Source organism: Acanthopagrus latus, chromosome 21, assembly GCF_904848185.1.
Source record: "Acanthopagrus latus isolate v.2019 chromosome 21, fAcaLat1.1, whole genome shotgun sequence".
NCBI lineage: Eukaryota > Metazoa > Chordata > Actinopteri > Spariformes > Sparidae > Acanthopagrus > Acanthopagrus latus.
In genome coordinates, this window is record NC_051059.1 from 1,128,892 (window position 1) to 1,152,219 (window position 23,328).

Below are 23,328 nucleotides of genomic sequence, written 5' to 3' on the forward strand. Positions count from 1 at the left end.
CCACTGTCTCTGCATATTAATTTGGCAGCTAACTGAAGGTATACTGAACATAACACAGATGAGGAAAACTTTAATAGTTTTAATAGCTATTTACAGATAACAGCTCCAAAAAATCAAAAGAAAAAGCGAGCGCCATAAAAAAAGAAAAAAGTAATCATCTTGAGTTAAGTACTTTGTAAACCCAGCCTGTAGACTTTTCATTTTAAAACTGAATGCAGACCAACGCAACCAAGTCCCTCCGTCCTGAGTGGATGCGTGTGTGCGCGCGCGTGTGTGAAGCACGCGCTCTCATGGTTAAAGTAACAACTGATATTCTCTGCAAATCAAAGTGTGCGTGACCCTTTCTCGCGCACACTTACACGCGCACAGACTTGAGTATTTTTCAAAGCGGGTTACGCTCGACTCGTCCGTCCACCGCGCTGTGCTCAGCTCCATTTACGTAAACTGCGTTATGGTCTCTGGCGAGGCTTTCATCTGGTTAGCCAAACATCCACAGAAAAAAGAGATGAGCAGGAAAACGAGACGAAGAAATGAGAACAATTTATGACAAGCTACAAAAATAGCGACGAAAGAAAACCTGTTTCGGTATGTCAACTTTTTTTGACAATTGCACAAATGTGTTTGTTGAATACGCTAGCAATGTTTATGAATGACTGTATGGGCAGAAATTCAGCGTTAGCTGGCTAGTTAGCATGTTAGCCAGCGTTAGCTGCTACTAGGCTAGGTCTTGGCTAGTACACGCTAGCTGGGTAGCTAGTTGTTGACATGGTTCACTATCTACCTGATTCATTGCTGTACGTTAATATTGCGCGTGTAATCTCTAACATTACTTCGCTTCCGTTGCTCCTGCATTCTCTCTACTTGGCCTTTTCACTTTTGTTTCAATGAAACTAACGTTGTCAAGCTTCACTGAGGCCAAATACACACACAAACTACTCTGGCCTAAACCTAACTTCCTGCGTTACCTAGCTCGATTGATAGTTTGACATGTTAAAACCCCACATTATTGTCTTTTCCAAAACAGGCGACCAGCTATCGTCGGACAGCGACTGAAGGCGTGTAGTTATCAGATTGAACAGGGACTGCTCCTTAGATGAGGAAATATGCTGCAGTCGTATCAGCTAACATTAGCTCCAGTAACAAACTCGAGCTCCTCTGGTCTGAAAGCTGATCACTTTAACACCTTACCGATCCAAAATGTGAAAAGGTGACCGTTCATGGCCGTCTTGAACAAATCTGTTTTGTTACAGGTTGCCTCTTTAATATTCACCAGGACTCAAAGTCATATTTGGGGATGAGTAAGAGGTGGTGCAGCTAAGTTAATCAGTGGAGTGTGGGTGGTGAGACAAGGCCATGTTAGACCAGCTATGTACTCTATTTCTCCTAAAGATCTCATCAAGAGCTGCTGAGAAGAGTTTGAAATGAATAGAATGATTGTTTGGACAAAGACGTCCTTCAGTACTGCAAACACTCATTGGCAGATACACTGTAAGGTTCCATTGATGCATGAATGGAAAACCCTCAATAGGGATCTACATTTAACATGTTGTATGCCATACCTAATACCGCCACCACCACTTAATAGTGGACACACTGGACCAGCAAAGTAGGGACAGCACTAAAGGTAGCAATTTGGTATATAGACGGAGTATAAATCACCATTAACTACAATAGGAGGAAAGATAGAGAGTGAAACGTCATAAATGAATATTAATTGAAAACCTTAATGTTGACCAGCAGTGTAAATGATACTTAAAGGCAATGTAAACTTTATTATACCCCTGAGGCAATTCATTTTACAGGTGGTGCAACAGATAGATGGGGCCCCCCCTTTTTTAGTTATTCTCTTATAAAGTAGAACACTGATTCAATGAGTTTCAGCATTTGATTTTTTGAACTTTACATAGATAAAAAAGTGAATGTACATTGATTGTTGTATTGTAAAGTCAGTAGATTACTATTGTTTGAAATGTACTTTGTTATCTATACAAACAAAACACAGACACCATTTTCACTGTGTGAGAGTTGTTTATAATTTTGAATAAGTGACATCTCTACTGGCATATCTGAGATCCAAACTGGGTCTGATTTTTGTCTTATGGAGGAATGGTTGGATCTGACGTCCCAGGTGTGGAGTAATCGAGGTCAGGTGTGTAGCTGGTGGTGTGTTGTGTAATATTGGATGCGAGGCAGCATGGAGCATAGTGGATGTGTTAAACTTCTAATCTTGGACTGCTCAGGTCGATGTATTCAGAAAGGAAAGGACAATGACATCAGGCATGTGAAGTTTATTGTTAAACTGTAAAATATCATGCCTCGCCTTAGGTAGAATGATGCCTTATCATGCCTGATAACCACATTTGAGGGCTCATTACAAAAACTGTGTATCTGACGATATATTAACAGGCAGCTTTACCACTGGTATTAGCACTAGCCCAAAAAAAAGTATTTCTGAGCTGTTTCCACTGCGTGAGTGTAAAGGAGTTTATAGGAGAGAAAGTCAAACCTGGGCAATAATTTGTCACCCTAGAGTTTGTTCAGAGATAAAGAGAACAGGCATGGGTGAAAGTACATAGAATTGCTTAATGAAAGGTTTGGTGCAGCAAACATATTTTTTTTAACTTATGACAGCTTGCTCAAATATATGTTTGCACAAAGGCCTCAGTCTTACATACTCATGCAATATTTGCAAACTCTTGTTTTAGCTGAACGAAAGTGTGTGGGAGTGATGTTGCCTCTTGCTTTGCACAGGCCTAACCCTTTTTCACATATGGCATATACAGCACCATTGATTTTTAGCTGTGAGTTGCTCAATATGACAGAGGCCTCTGTGGGAGGGAAAACAGAGTGTTTGACCTGCCACAGTGGGTGTAATTAAAAGCATAGACGTAACTTCAGTCAGATCCAAATGCTGTTCTATTTTATTATGCAATCTGATTTTATAAAAGTCTTTTGCAACCCTGTTTGTTAAGTTTGGCACAACCTAATTCCTTCATTTGATAAACTCAGCTGAGTGCAGTGCTCACACAAACAACCAGGCAAAGAGTTGATGCAGCTGCACTGTAGTTAAACTTGTTGCCGCTCATAGCTCAGAAGTCTACAGAAATCCCACTGTGTTCATAGATTGGTATCGGCATCAGCATTTTATATTTAACATGCATTCAGCAACTGTTATTGGCTTTGCATGTCCTGTGTTGGGTGTCTCTAGTGATAGTGGATGAAATCAGAATCTGACTAGATTGTATATCGACCCGTTTCTTGACTGTAGCCCCTTTCGCACTGCCTTTTCAAGGTGGGAGCATTGCGCCTTGCTGTCTCTATTAACATTACAGAGGTGGAATGAGGGGACAGTTTCGTTCTGCCTCTGATCTGCCAGCAGAGGTAGTAACAGAGCTGCAGCAGAGGTGAATCAACATGTTACCAGTGCAGGGTGTGACAGTCCACTGTATGTCACTCAAAATAAAAGAGAAATGTCCCACACCCTGTAATGTTGTAACAGCAAAAATCTTAACTCACATGTCTTTGTCACCCTCCATATTGTGTTGTTGTAGATGCTGTCTCTGGCAACTTGTAACCCTCCCTGCTGAGTCTTCTCTCTCTCCCCAGAAAACAGCATCCCTCTCTGGGAGTCAGAGCCAGACATTCACTGACTACCGTATTGACCCGAATATAGGACGACCCTGATTATAGGATGACCCCTCTTTTCAAGACTGAACTTCAGAAAAGGACTCTGATAACCAAAATTTGTTTCTCAATAACAAACTCACATACCCTCCTGTCGATCTCTTGGAAGCAGCCGCTTTGAGGACCACGATAAGCTTTTCTCTTACTGTTTGCATTTTTCAGACAGTCTTTTTGGACCCGCCATCTTCGGACGTTGCGCTAAGTATCTCCATATTTCCTGGCAGGCTGACAGTTTTTTGACGCCTCTGCTGCATTGACCACGATTATCTTAAAATTAGCATCATAGCTCTGCCTCAGATGTCTGTTAACTTGCCCCACTTTTGATCCACTTTGCTCTGTACAATCACAGCGCCTCTCCATTTTTCATCTCCTGTCACTTCTTCTCCGCTGTGATTGAAAGATAACCCCAGCCACAGTGTCAGTGACGTCTCTACAAAAAGCTGGCGCCCTCTGCTGTTGCGGTCATGTAGCGACCCTAGACAACTATTAGCACGTGTCACTGGTTAAGCCCCCCATACACCGCCCAGACGTCTAACTGCCTTATCCGACCACTCTCCGACCACTCTGTTGCCTCTCGTCTGACCTCTTCAGCACAAAAGTTGCATTGAAACACACCGCTTCGACGTGCTGCCAGCTCCACAGTAGTGTGTACCTTCTGCGCTTGCGTGAGATGCAATAAGTGGGTGGCTCTAGTGTTAAAGACGCTGGACCCTAACCCTAACCCTATGCACGTAACTCTTTTTACTTTCGATCAAAACGAAACTTAACTATTTCAGACAAAAACAGCTGCATACTAATCATGCAGCGTGGCATTACCAAACAAACACAAATTAATTCGTCCTAAACTGACATAATAACAGCTAGTCTCATGCCAGTACTCCAAAACATGAAAACAACGGAAAGGAGTGTGTAGAAAACCAATGCGCATACAGTATTCCACCCCTCCCACACACCGCGCTGATTCGTTAGCACACCACCAATAAGAGAATCCAATGGCTCAGATGTCCGACGACCCACCTCCTCAGACTTTGCATGCTGAGTCTGAGCAGACAACATCCGAACAGCTCTGAAAGCTTCCGACACAGCTGAACACACTGAACAGAAATGTTCCCGACCTCGTCCGAGTCTCCCCAAACGCTTCAGACGTCCAACGGTTGGGCCGGTGTGTTCCTGCCTTTTGACCCCGGTTATAAGATGACCCCACTTTTTCACATTATTTTCATCGAAAAACCCTCTTCCTATATTCGGGTCAATAAGGTATGTGATGTCATGTAAAGCAACAACCTTCTCTTTGTCACTACTCATGCTGCATGATGTGTCAGGATCTCAATCACAACTCATTATAACAGTATCCATATGATTATAAAAAGTTTGCTGAAACATTTTTTAGATTTACAGAAACAGATTGGAAACAAGTAAAGATCTAAACATTATGATGTGTACCATCACACCTCTTTAGCTCAGCAACGCAGGTTAGTAGCAAGCATATCACTGAAATTAAATATCTGACTCAGAATTTGACAAGTTTACACAAGTGAGCTATGTTTGTAGAAACCAGTGACAACAAAGTTTGATGACTACATGGTGTGTATTCCTCTGCAGAGCTTGTAATAACATGAAAGGTGGGATGGAAGGAAGGTGAAGATAGATTGGATGTACAGGAGAGAGAGAAGGAACTGTAGCAGCTAGGAGTGTTATTATTAGAAAAAGAAATCAGAAATGCTGGAGAACATGTCCTGTCCTCCTGGAGGAAGCTCTGGACTTTTTTTTTTTTTTTTTTATTTCATAGGCCAAATTCTGTCAGTTATTACTATTATCAATTACGGGATGCAAAAAAATAAATTTTGTTAGATTTTCTAAAATCGGACCTGGTTTTTAACAAACTATTGGCATGTTCCCTGATTAGGATTTTTTTTCCGCTTTCACTCACAGTTTGGCAGTTTTATCTTCAGATTTTTGTGATTGTAACTCATTATCTGATCTGTACATAATATCAGAGAAGCAGTTAAAGAAAAAGTCAGATATGTCAACTCAGAGGCTAGTATCTGAAGCTTGTAGAAACACTTGCAACTTTTAAATTATTTCTTGAAATTTAAAAGGGGCTGTATAAATCACTATTATTATTATTATTATTATTATTATTATTATTATTATTATTATTATTATTATTATAAAGCATACCAAACACGCCAAACTGACATCAAAGCAACAAAGCAGCAACAAATGTTTGTTGTTTTGCCTCACGTCATTTCATATCGCCTGTGTCTTCAACACGCAGCAAAGATGACAGCTGTGGGCCGAATGTTCAGCGCCCATGAGAGGAAATAACACTCCATGTCACTAGATAGCGGTAGTCTGAACTCATCATTCATAAATGAAAACCGTAATAATGATTGTTGATATACAAACTCTTTTTTGACACCACTCTTGCTAGAATAGCTAAATAATCAAGAAAATGTCTGATTAAATAAAAATTGTATTGGTCAAGAGACTGGTCGGACTGACGGAATAACAGAACCCACGCTAAATGGGTGAAATTGTGGTAACTACAGCAACAGGCTCAAGGGGTTTTCTCTGTCTTTTTTCTATTTCTCTTCTAATGGACTGATTTGCTTAATCTAACTATTATTTTTTATGACTCGATTAATATAACAATGAATTTACCCAAAACAACATTTTAAAAGTTGTCCTTCATATTTCAGTATTTTATTCAGTCATCACCAATCAAATATGACAAAGTATGTGCTACAGGGCATTATGCCCCCCGATGATCTGCCTCATCCTGGTTGTTTACTGTTATTTTTAATCTGTCGATGAGGAGAAACAGTCACCAGAAAGACCAGCATGTTCGTAGCATAACAACATAGTAGCTTTGACTTTTGGCAAACTAATTTGTGGTTAGGTTCCCAACATGTTACACACACACAGACCATGGAGTGACACTCCCACATGCCGCACCAACCTGCGGCGTTTCACCACACCATGGCAGCCAATGTGAATCCTGCTGCCCCAAGATGCTTCTTCATCAAGTGCTCGACTATGGCATTTGTACAGTTAACATCCTCCGCGTCGACATGTAAACATACATAGACATATTGTGTGCCACTTCTGTTTTCACTTTACACTAGATCACTAGGCTCTACAATCACCTCACACGGATTGTCTTACCACTGTTACGCAGACAACACCCAATGTCTCTTTTCCCCCATCCTCCTCTGACACTCGCATTGAAATGCGCATCTTGGAATGTCTGACAGACATCTCACCTGGGACAACTACGCACCAGCTCAAGCTCAACCTTCATAAAACTGAATTCCTCTTCATTCTGGGGAAAGACTGCCCTCAAATTGACCTGTCGAGTCACCGTCGAGGACATCACAGTATGGCCTTCATCTACTACGACAAACCTGGGTGTAATCCTCGACGACAGACTATCCTGCACCCCCAACCCCAACCCCCTTACTGCTGTGGCCTGATCCTGCAGACTTGCCCTCTACAACATTCGCAGTATCTGGTCTTTACTCACAAAGGACACAACGCAACTCCCAGTCCTGTCTGGACTACTGCAACTCGCTCTTGGCTGGACTGCCACCCTCTGTGACTAAACCCTTGCAGCATATTCAAAATGCTGCTGCACACCTCATTTACAATCTACCCAAATTCTCCCATGTGACCCCCTCCTCTGTGATCCCCACTGGCTTCCTGTTTCAGGATGATGGTGCTGGCCTTCAAGGGCTTCAGCGGAACTGCCCCTGTCTACCACTGAACACTTGTCAGACCACGCTCAACTACATCTGCTGGCTGGCTGGTACCACCATCGCAGAGAGTAAACAATGGTTGCTCAGCGAAGTTGTGACTCTTCTCTGTTCTGTTGCCTCAGTGATAGAAAGAACTCCCCACCAATGTCACCCACCTTTTTTTTCTTTTATCTCTATCAATGTTGATATATTGTGGTTTCTTTCTTGTGACAAATGTACTAATTGTCAGTTTCTTTGGACAAAAGTGTCTGCTAAAAGCAAATTTATTTGCATATTGATTACATCGACGTGTCGCAGCAGCTCTAGATCTACAGTAACCTGGGTGACTTGTGCTGCGTATCCAGTCAGTTCAGTAGATTTCTATCATCATTATGGTCTGTTAATCAGTCTAATGAGAATCTAATGTCATGTTCTGTGTCTTTCAGGTGGCGCATTGAAACTTCAGCGCACAGCATTTCTCACAGCCAGGGTGCGACGCTCATCTGGTTTTCTGTAGAACTGAGACGTGGTGTGACAGTGGGCAGTCCAGCATTTGAGAAACACTTCTCAAAACTAGCCAACCAACGGACACATGGCAATGAATCAGATGTCTAAAGTAAACTGTCTGACCCAAATGTCAGGTGTAAAAAGGAGGAACCACTGATCTCCTTCAGTTTTTGAGAAACTCACTTCATTCTTGCTGTCAAAGTCCGCACTGGGGTTGTATGGATGTTGTGCTGACAGCAGGCTCTTGTCATGGTGGATTGGTATGTCTGAGCCTGAAGCTAGCGTTGCTTCTCAGTTTCATATAGCATGTTAGCATATGGCTAGCCACGTATGGTGACGGATCAGGCCATTATCCACCCCTCCATCACCATTTCTGGCCCCTACAAGGGGGTATATACTAGTTGGTAGTTATTCCCCCTCACCCCGTCATCTTCTCATTCCTTTGTCATTTAGTCATCTATCCATCGGTCACAGTCATCAGTTTAAGCTCCATCTTTCGCTCTCATCAGTGCTTACCACTTTCTTACAGTACTAAGCCCTCTCAAGCCGCTAGGCAGTTGTTTTGGTAGTTTCTTTGGTTGCATGGAATAGGCTTAACCGTGGAGAGGCCAGGCTACCACAAACTGATGGACTTTGACAAGCGAGGAGTCGGAGGAGGAGGGGGAGGGGGAGGTGGAGGGGGAGGAAAGGGTGAGACAGAGGAGGGGAAGAGGATGTCTGGGAAGACGGGGAGTCGATCAGGGCATAGTGGCCGGGGTGCTGGCTCCAACTCTGGTGTTCTAATGGTCGGCCCAAACTTCAGGGTCGGAAAGAAGATCGGCTGTGGGAACTTTGGAGAGCTGCGACTTGGAAAGAACCTGTACACCAATGAATATGTCGCTATCAAACTGGTAAAACTTACATTTTCTTCATAGAGTTTATAATATTATAATTAATCCATATTTAAGGGACAGAAAACAGTTGCACATTGGACTTAAATTGTTATAGCTGGTTTTGGCGATATGGCCTTAAAATAATATTATGAGAGAGAGAGAATCTAATATCACAACATGTTTTAACAAATACCTTGATATCAATATTTTGACAACATTGTAGGGATGACAATAACTTGCGCTAAACATTGAGATGTTTGATCAATAAGCATCAGTATTTTGGAGTGTGTAAAGACCAGTTAGAGATCAAGTAGTGGGCAGCTCAGAAAATGACATCACTTTACTGTAATGAGACTTACATACCAGGAAAAAACAACACGTTAGATCAGTATGTAACAATATCCACGAGCTCAGACCATAAAGTCTCATATCATGATAGCAATGTAATAATGATTGCTTTCTCATTTCCTCTTAGAACATGCTTAAAATTTGACTCACCTGAATATGGCAGTATTGTCAGGAAATGTGCATTATAACTTTTATTTTATGATATCTTTTTTTTCTACCACTGCTGTATCACAAAGAATGATTCTAATTCAAACATAATCCTCTGTAGGAACCTATCAAGTCACGGGCACCACAGCTCCACCTGGAATATCGTTTCTACAAACAACTGGGAAGTTCAGGTGAGAACCACTGTCTTTTTTCAGGTGAATCAAGCCACATTTTGATAACCCACATGTATAAAGAAGCATATACACTAATGCCAACTAGCAAATAAGACTTGTAAAGTACCTTATTTTTTCCCCTGATTTTCCCGTATGTTTGCCCCTTTTGGGATTTGCATTCCCCTTGCACTGCTGTCCTTTGGATTTATCTTCATACTTTATTTTGACTAACTTGTGGGAGGTCCATGCTATTGCCCCACCAAGCCCAACCAGTATCAGTTGGTAGTGTTCCAGAAGCATAAAACCACTTGATGGGTTTCCTAACTCACACATTCTTAATTGAAACACACAACCAAGCCAAAAAAATTGCTGCTGGTTAATTAATCCCGGGCCTCTTCAGTACAAACTCAACAACTGGTGGCTGTCTCTGACTCAGGGGCTATTCAGGTCAGGTGCCAAGTCAGTGGAAGCAGGGTAGGCACTTGGACTCAGGCAGTGAGGTGCTAGGCATGTGTCCTCACTTCCAGCTTAAGCAGTCCCAATTTATCATCCCACAATTAAAGCAACATCTTATAGGTTTAGGGACCTAACTCTTTATAACAGAGAGAGATGGTCCTATTAACTACTTCTAGCAAGTGCAGCATGTTAGCAGCTGTGGCTGTAGTCTGTGAACACACACACGCATTGGCAGCGCACAGAGCCCACACATAATTACTTCAGTTAGTTACCCGAGTAAAATGGAAAATCATGTCTTGAAATGTAAATAAATGCTTTACAAGTCATTGCGTGTCCTGGGCAGACAACTGGATTGTTTGAAATAGAAATGTATTGGTCTCCTCAGACTCACATGTGACAGACAACTGAAACTACTCCTGTGTAGACAGACCATGAACAAAGGTCCTGAATTGTAATCATCATAAATCTTATGATCTCAGACAATCTGAAATCAGTGAGGACTTAAAACTAGACAAGACTAGACTAATTTGAACACCACCAACTCAGAATCCCCACTTGAAATTGACTTGGACTGGCTAGAGTCCTTCACAGTCAGTTGCATTGGGGGAGCAGTAGAAAATAGTGACATTGACAATGAAGACCCGTAGATGGACAAAACATACCAGATAACGGTAAATGATGTCAGTAACTCTGTGGTCAGTTAAGAACCGGTCATGATGTAACATTTTATTTGACAATAATTGATGCTGTTTAAAATCTGCATTATCTCTGTATGTTTGTTGCATAAATGTTCATCATTTAAGAAATGTATAAATCAAATTTAATTGATTGTAGCCAGCATTATGACTTCTTTTGGACTCAACACAAAATATAGAACTTGTTGCTCTGGACTTGGGACTTGGCTTAGTGAATCAGCTCGCCTGTACAGTGTTTCTATATTATGTGAATTTTCCTTATGTGTATCTAGAGGGTGTACCCCAAGTGTTTTACTTCGGACCATGTGGTAAATACAATGCCATGGTTCTGGAACTGCTGGGCCCCAGCTTAGAAGATCTTTTTGACCTCTGTGACCGGACCTTCTCTCTAAAGACTGTGCTAATGATAGCCATACAACTGGTAAGACAAAACATTCATTTTCACTTAAATGCAAGCAGTTTATTGCTATATTTTTTAGCTTTGCCTTTTTTGCTCTGCAGATAACTCGTATGGAGTTCGTCCACACCAGAAGCCTGATATATCGAGATGTGAAGCCAGAGAACTTCCTGTTGGGCCGACCTGGCACCAAACGGCAACACACCATCCACATCATAGATTTTGGCCTGGCGAAAGAATACATAGACCCGGAGACCAAAAAACACATCCCATACAGAGAACACAAGAGTCTGACTGGAACTGCTAGATATATGAGCATTAACACACACCTAGGGAAAGGTGAGCTGCTCCCTCATGCTACATATGCACACATGTACCTCTCTCACCACATCAACCATTCATGTCTCAGGCCTCGCAACATCTGTATGTTTGTGAGCAAACACTGATCTTGAATGAGAGGTTTATTGGTTTAATTTTTTGCTTTATTGATCTGTGAAAGAAAGAAAAACAATAATGTAAAAACGAAGAGGAACTATCACCTGTAAGATGAAAAGTACTGTTGGAGGGTTGCAACCCAGACCTGTGTATTGCTATCGAAAAGCATCTAGATGGTTCTGGTGCTGTCCTCACTAAGGTTGTTTCCTTGGTGATTATAAATCACTGAAAAACTAGATACTTCCCTAAAGCCGACAGTGCTATTGTGAAGCAGCTTCCTGTGGTTTTTACTTCATTCAGTTTACTCTTGTTGCATATGTTTCTGTTACCAGTGTTACGTTGTGTCTGAGTGTACACAAATGACATTACTTGCCTATGCCCTGCTGTTTTGCTTTTTTATGTAATCAATACTAAGTTGACGGACGACCAATTACAAATTACAGCTGTCCACTCCATGTAGCGGCAGCAGAGTGGCAGCACAGAGTAGCAGGAGTCACATTTCACATATTGTGTTGAGATTAAGGAGAGTTGCCCAGAAGAAAATGTGAAGGATTTGTTGTCAAAGCGAAGAGCAAAAGAACCTCTTTCAAATTTAAACCCAATGCTAATAGGGAACCTGGTTTATGTACTTTAAGAAAAGTAGTTGGTTACCTTGTGTGAGGTTGGAAATGTGCAGGCTGCCGGAACTATTTTACTGTTATTGCTGAGTTACAGTAATATTTCAATAGTATTTCAAAAATGTTTTGATTAAATGTTGAGTCTAAACGATCTCATAGTCATAAAAAGCGGCCTACATTATCTCCAATAATTTGTGATATGGGCTGCCATTCAGTTCTGTCAGTCTGTCAGTGAGAAAATCATTTACATATTTGCTGAATAAAACATCAGAATTGTAAGTTACATATTTTCTTTAAATCCCCAAATCATGTCAGGGAGTCTCAGTACTGTCACCTTTTTCAAGCCAGCTTTCATTCCTGCAAACACATCGTGACAGCTTGCAAATGTCCTGACTGACACACATAAAATCTCTTCTGAACACATGAAGTGAATTTTAAAAACCAGCCGGATGGGAACAGTAGTAACCTTAAGGTGGTCTACAGTAACATTTTTAAAAAGTTGACCTTCTCAAAATATAACAACACCTTTGGGAAATCACAAGTTGAAATAGTTTATAATGTAAGAACCAGACTGGATGTTGAAGCATGAGAGGTGCTGAATTTAACACCAGTGATGTGGTCCAGTAGTGTAAGCCTCCAGGTTTGTTCTGTTATTTCAGAGCAAAGCAGACGGGATGACCTGGAAGCTCTAGGCCACATGTTCATGTACTTCCTGCGAGGCAGCCTACCCTGGCAGGGACTCAAGGTGAGGAGAAATCTGACCGATCAGCCAGAGTGTTTGTCCCTCTCCAGTCACCTGTGTTTGTTTGTTTTCCTTCTTTTTAAACATGGACCTCCAACTTTAGTTGGCTGTTATGAATCAACTCTTGCTTGTCTTTGTCTTTAGGCTGACACTCTGAAAGAACGTTATCAGAAGATAGGAGACACAAAGAGAGACACACCAATCGAGGCCCTCTGTGAAAGCTTCCCAGGTTGGTATTCACACATACACACCTCTACAGAGAAGCGGTGTTGCTGTGCAGCTTTTGCATGTGTGCTGAGGCTAGCATATGTTGATCAAACCCTGTGTGTCTCTGTGTATGAATCTGTGTATGCAACAGAAGAGATGGCCACCTACCTGAGATACGTGCGTCGGCTTGACTTCTTCGAGAAGCCAGACTACGACTATCTGAGGAAACTCTTCACGGACCTCTTTGACCGAAACGGATATATCTTTGATTACCAGTATGACTGGACTGGAAAGCCACTGGTTAGTGTGGGATTGGTGTTTTGTTTGGCACACACACATTAAGCTGTTTGAGCTGAACTCGCTGCAGGGACAAAATAAGTCTCTCGATCGAGATCGATCTAGAGTACTACAAGTTATTTTAATTGGAAATCTAAGATGGCCACCAAATAGATGTATGATAAAAAAGAATAGCATTGCTGTTGACATTTTCCTCTTGATTTATTTAACTCATATTTTGTAATTTTTCCATTATCACTGTCAATTGTATTTATTAATGTCTCTCTCTGCATGATGTCTATTTCAAAAGTTATGTTGTTTTACAATTTGTGTATAAAATCCAAGATGTCCATAAATATGGCCACAAGACAGACCCCTTGCACATTAACTTGAGTTGGGAACATAAAAAGTCATTTACTAGGCAACTTGAAGATTCCAAAAAATCTACTTAGTTTTTTGCAAGTTAGAAAAATTAATCAATGGTGAGCTTTAGGACCTCTTCTACCAGCCTGACTGATGTCTTCAGAATATCACAGGCACTCCTTCCCCAGTGTTTAAAGATCCCCTCCAGACATGTTCTAAGAAGTATATATAACACTGTACTTTGACTGATAATGTGTTTCTAATATTGTTTTTCCATTGAAGGATTTATTGTTAAATTTATAAAACTACATTGGCTCCTCCTGCCTTGCATAAAGAAATGTCATATAATCAAGGTATGTTTTGTTACTCTGATCCCATATTGACTTCACTTCCTTTGTTTAGCCCACTCCTATTGGTCCAGTGGCCAGTGAGACTCCACTTCAGACAAGCAACCGAGAGAAAGCACCACAGACCAAGAATCAGGTACATGCACTCACTCTGATACATACACAGCAGGGCTAAGTTAATGTTGCTGTTCATGTAAATTTTGATTGCATCTGAGTATTTGAAACCATTTCAATACTGAGCCGGTCAAGTGAATGCCTCTTACTCACAGTGCTGCTCCCGCTTGCCACTTGTGTTTGCTGCCATGTCGCAGAGTCAACTCGCTTGATTTCTTTTTCAGTCAGCACTTCAGACAGGAGTCAATATGTAGGCAGTGCTGCAGTGTTCCAACTAAGGATATTAACAGACTACAGTAGATTGTTATTGTTAGACTTAAAGCGAAACTCTCACCAAAAAGCAACCCAGGATTTATTTGTGAATGTATATGAGTCAAACCTTCATGTAAAAGCATAATTATGATGAGAGAGGCACTTTTAAGATTTACCGTAGTGTCGTTTTCGGGCAAGCTAATTTTCAATGGAGCGCAGGGGCACTCTTACACTAGCATCAAAAATCACTATTTTTGAAACACTAAGAAGGTTCGACACAACATGAAACTTTGCTCATAGTATCAGCAGGGTCTCTACACATGAACACGAGCATTAAGATGGCAGACAAAAAGTGTCGCTACCCAAGTGCGACCTAACAGGAAGATGAGTAATGATGGATCTCCTACCTATTATGTCGCACGCAGGGATCAACATTTTTTGTGTAAAGCAAAGTTTCATGTTGTGTCAAGCCTTCTTAGTGTTTTTAGAATACAGTGCTCGGCATAAATGAGTACACCCCCTTTGAAAAGTACCATTTTAAGTTGGAAACATTTTGCTACATCAATCTTTTTTCATTCAAGAATTATCTCTTTTAGAGACTGGATGCTGGATGGAGAGTGATGCTCAACTTGTCTCTTCAGAATTCCCCTTAGGAGTTCAGTTGGGTTCAGATCAGGAGACATACTTGGCCACTGAATCACTTTCACCCTGTTCTTCTTCAGAGATCCAACAGTGGCCTTAGATGTGTGTTTAGGATCATTATCATGTTGGAAAAGTGCACGACGACCGAGGGCACAGAGTGATGGTAGCATCTTTTCCTTCAGTATAGAGCAATACATCTGTGAATTCATGATGCCATCAATGAAACACAGCTCCCTGACACCAGCAGCACTCATGCAACCCCACATAAGGACACTACCACCATGTTTCACTGTAGGCACTATGCATTTTTCTTTGTATTTCTCACCGTTGCGACGCCATACAGATTTGAAGCCATCCGTTCCAAAAACATTTATCTCGGTCTCATCACTCCAGAGTATAGAGTCCCAGTAGTCTTCATCTTTGTCAGCATGGGCCCTGGCAAACTCTAGGTGGGCTTTTTTGTGCCTGGGCTTTAGGAGAGGCTTCCGTTGGGAACGGCACCCATGCATGCTATTGCTCTGCAGTGGACGCCATATTGTGTCACGGGAAATAGTCACCCCAGTTTGGCTTTCTACTTCCTTGGATAACTGTAGTGAACTTGCATGCTGATTTTCGTCGACCCCTCTCATCAGAAGACGCGCCTGTTGAGGTGTTAACTTCCGTGGATAACCTGGATGTCTCTGTGAGATGGTTGCAGTTCCATTTTTTAAGTTTTTGGACCACTTTTGCTACAGTATTCTGACTGATAAGTAAAGCTTTGCTGATCTTCTTGTAGCCTTCACCTTTGCGGTGTAAAGAAATTTTCTTTTTCAGGTTTTGAGACATTTCTCTTCCATGTGGTGCCATTGCTAACAACATGAAATAAGAAGGGGTTTTCTACACCCTTTTGTAGTCAACTGTCTGCTGGACACCTGTGTAATGAATAATCAGACTCACCTGTGGTTGATTATTGTTAAATTAGACATTTGTAGTCTAAAATGTAGCCTTGCTCCAGAGACTTTCAGTGGGGTGTACTCATTTTTGCATCAGCCTAATTTAAGTAAAACTGAAAATTTTGTTCTCCAAGTTACATTATTAACCTTACTTTCATGTTATAAGTTAAACAGATGTTATATAAAACTTAGTCTTATCAACATTTTGTCAATTGTTTTGTGCGCATTGAGATATTGTTTAAAATATTATTTTTCGAAGGGGGTGTACTCATTTACGCTGAGCACTGTAGCGATTTTGATGCTAGTGTAAGAGTGCCCCTGCACTCCATTGAAAATTAGCTTGCCCGAAAACAAAACTACGGTAAATCTTAAAAGTGCCTCTTTCATCATAATTATGCTTTTTTTTTTTAAGTATTTTTTTGGCCTTTCTGGCTTTATTTGATAGTACAGCTGAAGAGATAGACAGGAAACAGGGTAAGAGACGGGGAGTGACACGCAGCAAAGGGACCCGGGCCGGGAGTCGAACCCGGGTCCGCTGCAGAGCCTCGGCACATGGGTCGCGCGCGCTACCGACTGAGCTATGCGGCGCCCCCATAATTATGCTTTTACATGAAGGTTTGACTTGTATATATTCACAAATAAAGCCTGGGTTGCTTTTTGGTGAGAGTTTCACTGTAAGTCTAACAATAACAATCTACTGTAGTCTGTTAACATCCTTAGTTGGAACACTTGCTCCTCTCTCCCTGTTGGTTCAACAGTGTTGGCTGTGAAAAGTTTTTGTTTGGCTCTTCAGGGAGGATGGCAGCTGTAGTATACACCTCTAGGCACACAGACTTCTTTCCATTTCCTTTTTCTTCAAAAATCAGATGGTTCGCTCTCTCACTCTCTCTCTCTCTCTCTCTCTCTCTCTCTCTCTCTCTCTCTCTCTCTATTTCTCTCCTAAAATGTTGTCAGAAACATCTCTAGTGGACTAACTGAACAGTTGTAGTGGAATGCCATATTTTTTTTAAGCTGCCAGTTGAAAACTGTTTCAAAACAGACTTTGAACCAAAAAACAAGCGCCACCCAACTTGTCACCTATCAGTGGGAGTGTTTATTGGTCTGGTGTGGCTCAGTGCATTCTGGTTGTTGTAGGTTATCTCTACCGTTTGAGCAAAAGAAAAGACCACTGCCCTTTTTCTCTGGAGGATATTGGACGGATCCATGTGCACACATTTCCAAGTTGCTTTGGGATTTTTCAAAGGAAATATTTTATAAATCAGTTGTGTTGATGCTTTTTCTTGCGTTCAATTCCTCTTTTTTATTAGTACACAAGCATGTACTTCGTATTCTCTTAAGAGATTTGAAATTTGAATTTGAAAATGTCCCACACCACTATAGAAATGAATGGAAAGAGAGCCAAAACCTGACTTTCAAAGGTCACAGTGACGTAAATACTGTATGCATAGAAATTCACATCTTCCCAAAAGGAAAACAGTGTGGGGAATTTGCCCCAAATTCAGGTTCATAAAAACGTCTCCTGATGTGTGCATATTTCTCGACACCAGCGTCTTTAATGGCTTAAACCAGAGGGCCTTGAAACACAGCTCATCCCTGCACAGCCTTTGAACAAATGCGAGTTCAATATCTTAATGTTTGAACCTCACATTTCTTGTTAATCTTGGGTGTGATATCCTCCTTCCATCTGCACCCGCACCTGTGCGACTGTGACTTGATTGAATTGTATTTTTCCTGGTTCGGCTGTGATAAAGCAGATGATTGGCTTTTGGGGGGAAGGGGCAGAATATGTGTCATATGTTTGCCATTTTGGCATTACAGACTTGTCTATTCAAGAAGCTTCAAGTGTTTTTTCTCCTCTCTAATGTCTTTGGTTATCGCTTCTTTTACATTCACAAGCACTAATGAACTTCAGCCCATCTTTACAAAGGCACCAGTAGTGAGGTTACTCTGCGGCTATTATTAACAGCAGGTGTGAGGCAGGAGAAGTTGAGGTAACACAGGAAATTGACAACCACCTCCTCTTGCATGGAGCTTCCACGTAGGTGCATCCTCACAGTACTGCACACAGTGCTCACCCTCCTGTTGCTCCTCCACTAAATACTGAGTCTGTACTCACTATTGCTTTTCTCTTTTCTTTTTCACTCTTTCCTCATTCTCTCCTCACTGTACTGGTCCTCTTCTCAATCTTCTCATCTTCCCACCCCTCCCTCGCCTTACTACTTTTCCTTCTTCTTTTACTCTTTCCACCTCACTCCTTCCCCTCTCCATGGCAACCCTTCTCTTCCATTCCATCTCACCTATTGTCTTATTTTGTTCCCCCTTCTCCACCACCACCAACACCTCTTCTCCCCCTTCCTCCTCCTCCTCCTCCTCCTCCTCCTCCTCCTCCTCCTCCTCCTCCCTCCCGCGATCGGCTTCCTGTCTCCTCTAGTCTCCAGAGGGGAAAGGCAGTGAGTCCCAGCCCACTCCAGTGACCAATCGAGAGCTGCTGGGCTCCCATCTCACTGCTGATAGGCTGGGCGGGTCTGTCCAGGTACTGAGAGGAAGGGTTGGCACTGCTGTCTGTCTGCTAGCTGTCTGTCTGCCTGCATGACCTATTCTGTCTCTACAGCAGGGCTGACCTCAAGTCTGTTTCCTCACAACCTCAACAATTCCCTCACATGTGACTTTTGTAATAAAAATTCCAAACCAAAATCTGTACTTATCCAGGTTTGCACGTTTCTCTAAGAATATAGTCTACCTGCAAGGGGACAGACTTGCTTCTCTATTGACTATTGAAACCACACGATATAAGCTGATTTCTGTGCGCTGGCTTGTGAAAAAGTAGGAGAAGATGGGTCACCTGTGTTTGCAGCAACAGCTAGAAAACAATAGAGAATTGGTAGAGGTTCAGTTGACAGTTATGGCTGCGATCATATGAGTTGGTGCATTTTTTTTCCTCTTGTTTTTGAATTCCTGTGTGTGTAGTTGTGTTCAATTAAGAAAAGTTCAACTTGCATTCAGCCTTTCATTTGAAAAAAAGCCCAGACACAGGTCTGTAAATGTGAATCAAGTTGTTTGCAAACAACAGAAGCAAAAAAGTGAGTCTTGTTGGTCTTTAATTGCAACAAAGTGGGACACTAAGTTTGTGTGTTGAAGGCGTTTCTAATGGAGAGCACAGTGGCCATTTATTGTATTGTATCTTAGGCCACTTTATCAGCATGGAGTATGTGAACCTGAGAGATTTTGGCCAAGTTTATTTAAAAGGGTAAATCAGTGAAAACAACAAATTTCAGTCATGGCCTTTGTTTGTGGATTTCACCTTCAGTCTCTTCCTGCAGGCCACTCAGTCTTAAAGCAGAGGTGTAGCTACTTTGCATGGCAGCAAAATGACTGTTGATAGTGTCTGCATCTCTAGAGGTTTGAAGCTTTCCCTGGCAGTCACAGCTTGAGCACGTCCACATTAAGCTGGCTACATTTGAAAACTGTCTTTAACTTTGTGTAGATGGAGAGCAGAATACAGTTGGACTTTGAAGTAGCTGTCAACTGAAAGGAAAAACAAAATGATTTCTTTTTTGATGAGGTGTGTCTTCTATGTAGAAAAATAACCTTTTTAAAAATGACCTGGAAGCACCAGCGTGGAGCTGTATCTTTTCAGATGTATCTGCCTTGATGTGGACATAATACAAGTCTTTATCATTTTATCCCAAAAGGATAGGATGTCTGTGTCAGCACATCTGTACTCATCCATCTGTCTTCAATTTTTTACCTCCAGGTGATGAGTTCAACCAACGGTGAGCTGAATACAGATGACCCTACCGCAGGACACTCCAACGCACCAATCACAGCTAATGCAGAGGTGGAAGTGGCTGATGATACCAAGTAAAGGGACACACAAACACACACACAAGTCAAATATTGTGCTGGTTATTCATCAGTTTCATTGTTTAAGTTCAGGTATCTAGCTTGAGTAAAGTGCTCAGTTTCTATAGCTGCTCTCAGGTCTTTTAATAGCTTCCTCCTTTGAAGCCATGCTGGTCATATTTGGTCACTTTTAGGGATGTAATGGCTTGAAAATTTCACACTGCGGTAATAGTGACCAAAACTATCACAGTTATTTTACTGCGGTATTTTTAAAATGTCCTCAAAATGTTGAAAAAACACTGACACACTGATAAATTGAAATAATTTCACCAAGATTTATATTTCAATAGATTTATTATATAGTAACACAGCAAAATCAACATTAAACAAGTATAAAAGTATGTATCAAAACTGAAAATAGGTCATTGCCTTTTTGTGATGAGGCAGCATGTTTTTGAAACGTCTGCTTGCTCGTCTGTTGTCAGTGGACTCGGTCAGTCTGATTGGTTAAATGGCTGCTGAGCCACAGGTAGATGCTGCTCTGGTGAACAGAGCTGAGATGAAAGTCAGTCATCTTAGTCAGTTTGCGTTCACTAACTCAGTCCACCCAGTACGTGTTTGTCTCAAATCCTCCTCACTGCAGCTCTGCATCAATATTTGGGGAATTATTAGGTCGACTTTAAAAAGTGAAATCTACAATTAATAAGTGCTTCAGATAACATGCCAATGTCAGTTATACCACTATCTGGTCAGTTTACATTAGTGACAACAGCAAATTAGACAGAGAAAACTCGACATACACATACATCATGCACCAGAGCTTAAGGTTAGCTTACCTTGCATTCGCTGAACAGTTGAGGGTGATGGTCCTGTAAATTGGATGTGTTGCCGCTCCTCGAAACAACTTTGTTCTTGCAGCTCCTGCTGATAGGGCTGCCATCTTCAACCAACTGTCCCTGAGCATTCTTATAATAACCAAAATACGCCCAGACTTCAGATCTGGTTCTCTTTGAAGGGGGAAAAATACCTTGAGGGGGCTGCTACTATCACGTCCTCCCTCTGCCATGTCTTATTCACTACATAACAAGTTCACACTGCACCTGCGTAGTGAGACTTTGAAGTATCTTGTGAGTTTTCCACACCATGGTTATCAACAGTTACCATGGTAACCTTCACCGTCAGGAATTTTACCATGGTTTACTGTGACACCGGTAACCGTTACATCCCTAGTACCACTAGGTGTTGACAGTAGTCAGCACTACCGAGGAGGGCTCACATGTTGATGTTCATTGTTAGTTAAAATTCTTAAGCAAATAGGTAAGCAGTGTTTTATGTATGTTAATAAAGGTTTGTGTGTTGCAGGTGCTGCTGTTTCTTCAAGAGGAGGAAGAGGAAAGCTCTCCAGAGACACAAATGAAAACAAGGGATGAGAGAGAAACCCCCAGTCCCTTTTTCAACTTCTATTTCTCCTTTTCTCTCTCTCGTGCTCTCTCGCTCTCTCTCTCGCTCTCTCTCACCCTCTGCATATAACCCTCCACCCTCAGTCTCCCTCTGACCCTCCTCCTCTGCTGTTGGAGGTCCTGTGGTCTGTCTTGGGTCGGCTGGACTGGCTGGACCGTCATGCAGCAGAATATGTTTGCTAAGTTGATCTACTGGTTTTGACTTCTCTGAACTGAGCACACAGACACAGAGCAACATGTTCGCTGTTCCATGTCGAGGCTGCAAAGGTGGACCAGCTGTACCAGCTGGGGAGTCTTCATTTACAAACTGAACTGAAACTGGATCAACACAAACTGCTGTGTGGAGACAAGTGACCAGTAAGACTGTCAAAGGCATTTGATTGGCTGACAGACTGGATTCAGACTGGCTACTTCCATCTTTTTGTTCTCTTTTTTTCTTCCTTACTGACAGGTTCAGAAGAGAGTCGGGTATTTCTGAGGAGATACACAAGAGAGGATAACAAAAGGATGAGAGGCAATGAGACTGTCAGAACGCACACACACATACACACACACACACTGGAGCTCATCATGAAGAGACATCATGGACACAAAGATGCAGCTCTTGCACATAGTCTATAAAGTTTTTATTCCCTATGGTCGATTGAAGTATACTGTGGGCGGCTTGGTCTATTTCCTGCAATGGATCAGACTCGGTGTACTTCTCAGAATCATTCACCCTCAGAGAAAAACCTCACAACCACCAGAATCAAAAGTTAAAAGATGTTTATGTGAAAACTATGCTTTTTCCTGTTTTAATTTGTAACTAAACAGACTGTCGACAATTTGGAGCCTGTGTTTCTTTCTGTCTTGAATTGTTCAAAAGATTTTGTGTTTTGTAGCTTTGAGTGTGTTCCTCAAAATGTTTTTTTTTTTTTTTTTAACTTGTATTTTAAAATTTATGTTTTGTTTTTTTTCCCTCTTTCTCTCTGGGTTGAATGATGGAAAGGCAGATAACTCCATTAAAAACAACCAAACAAAATAAAATCTGATCTTTATTTAATGGAACCAGCAACAATATGAACAAGTGTTTGATCATGCAGATACCTGTTTTGGATTATGTGAACAGAACATGCTTGTCACTCATTTCATGTTTTGATGGTGGTTAATTTACAAAATATGACTGAAAATTGCCATACTAAAAAAAATGACCTCATCCATCAAACAAAACTGAATACGATGCGTCTGCAGCCCAATAATAGCATCTCTGTATGGCTGCAATGGTTAGTGCAAGAAAGTTTAGATATAAATTTTGTTTTTTAAGTCTGACTGTTAAGGTGTCAGTAGTTGAACTGAAGTGCAGTACATGATGTGTACAAAGTAAACTATGTGTTAATATCTACTGATGCGCAAACTGGCACTAAAACACAAAGTCCAGATGAGACTGATGGGAACATCTTTGTTTTCTGGTATATGATGTTACACCAAAGTATTTGTAGTGAAACTTTGACCGGATGATGGTGCCAGAGGATCATCAAAGTTATAATCCATCCTGAGAGGAAAATTAATATCTGAATCAAATACATCTAGTGGTGTAATGATATTAACCAGCTGACATTGGCGTCCTGAGAGCCCCACCGCTAGTCTGGCTGAAGAGTGCAGCAGGATAATGAACCCAAACACACCTCAACGCTTTGACACGATTACTCAAGACCAAGGAGTCCCGATAACTGTCCTCCACGGTCACCTGCCCTCAAAACTGAGAAGCCCAGCGTGCTGAAGCTCTGAGAACACTGTCAGATCATGCTGGGATAACACAAGTCAGCAGGTTTTACACGAACTTGTGGAGTCAAAGGTAGAATAGAAGTATCATCACTAGTGGTCTCAGACGTCTGTGTGTGTTTATGTAAATCATTATGTATTTTTTGAATAGACTGGAATCAGTTTTGTTATGTAATGTATTTGGGAACTGCTAACATGTAGATGGATATTAAACGGCGCGTGCTTTTCTACGTTTAAAGTGACTATTGATCGGGATTTTAAACTTTAATTATGTGTTATATAGTTTATTACGCGACAGCGGAGGTGAGTTGAGGATATCTA

The 23,328-nt window shown here is 41.5% G+C and overlaps 1 protein-coding gene across 4 annotated transcripts; it reads left to right on the forward strand.

Annotated features, from left to right (window-relative positions):
• Positions 1 to 282: 282 nt before the first annotated feature.
• LOC119011464 (casein kinase I-like) lies at positions 283 to 22,292 on the forward strand. Of its 4 annotated transcripts, none has more exons than XM_037084610.1 (12): positions 283 to 585; positions 7,868 to 8,818; positions 9,417 to 9,486; positions 10,892 to 11,040; positions 11,121 to 11,355; positions 12,728 to 12,813; positions 12,955 to 13,039; positions 13,169 to 13,317; positions 14,059 to 14,139; positions 18,375 to 18,476; positions 19,698 to 19,804; positions 21,149 to 22,292. In XM_037084610.1, the coding sequence occupies exons 2-12, from the start codon at positions 8,555 to 8,557 to the stop codon at positions 21,201 to 21,203; spliced, it is 1,383 nt and encodes a 460-aa protein (XP_036940505.1). In that variant the 5' UTR covers positions 283 to 585; positions 7,868 to 8,554; the 3' UTR covers positions 21,204 to 22,292. The 4 variants fall into 4 exon arrangements, with proteins under 4 accessions (XP_036940505.1, XP_036940506.1, XP_036940508.1 ...); XM_037084611.1 differs by having other exon boundaries at positions 13,172 to 13,317; XM_037084613.1 differs by lacking the exon at positions 18,375 to 18,476 and having other exon boundaries at positions 290 to 585; positions 13,172 to 13,317.
• The last annotated feature ends 1,036 nt before the right edge of the window (positions 22,293 to 23,328 follow it).

Excerpts from the sequence above, each read along its gene's own strand:
- LOC119011464 (XM_037084610.1), top strand. The coding sequence starts at position 8,555 with ATGGACTTTGACAAGCGAGGAGTCGGAGGAGGAGGGGGAGGGGGAGGT. Across the intron at positions 11,356-12,727 it reads TAACACACACCTAGGGAAAG|AGCAAAGCAGACGGGATGAC; the intron begins GTGAGCTGCTCC and ends CTGTTATTTCAG. Across the intron at positions 12,814-12,954 it reads TACCCTGGCAGGGACTCAAG|GCTGACACTCTGAAAGAACG; the intron begins GTGAGGAGAAAT and ends CTTTGTCTTTAG.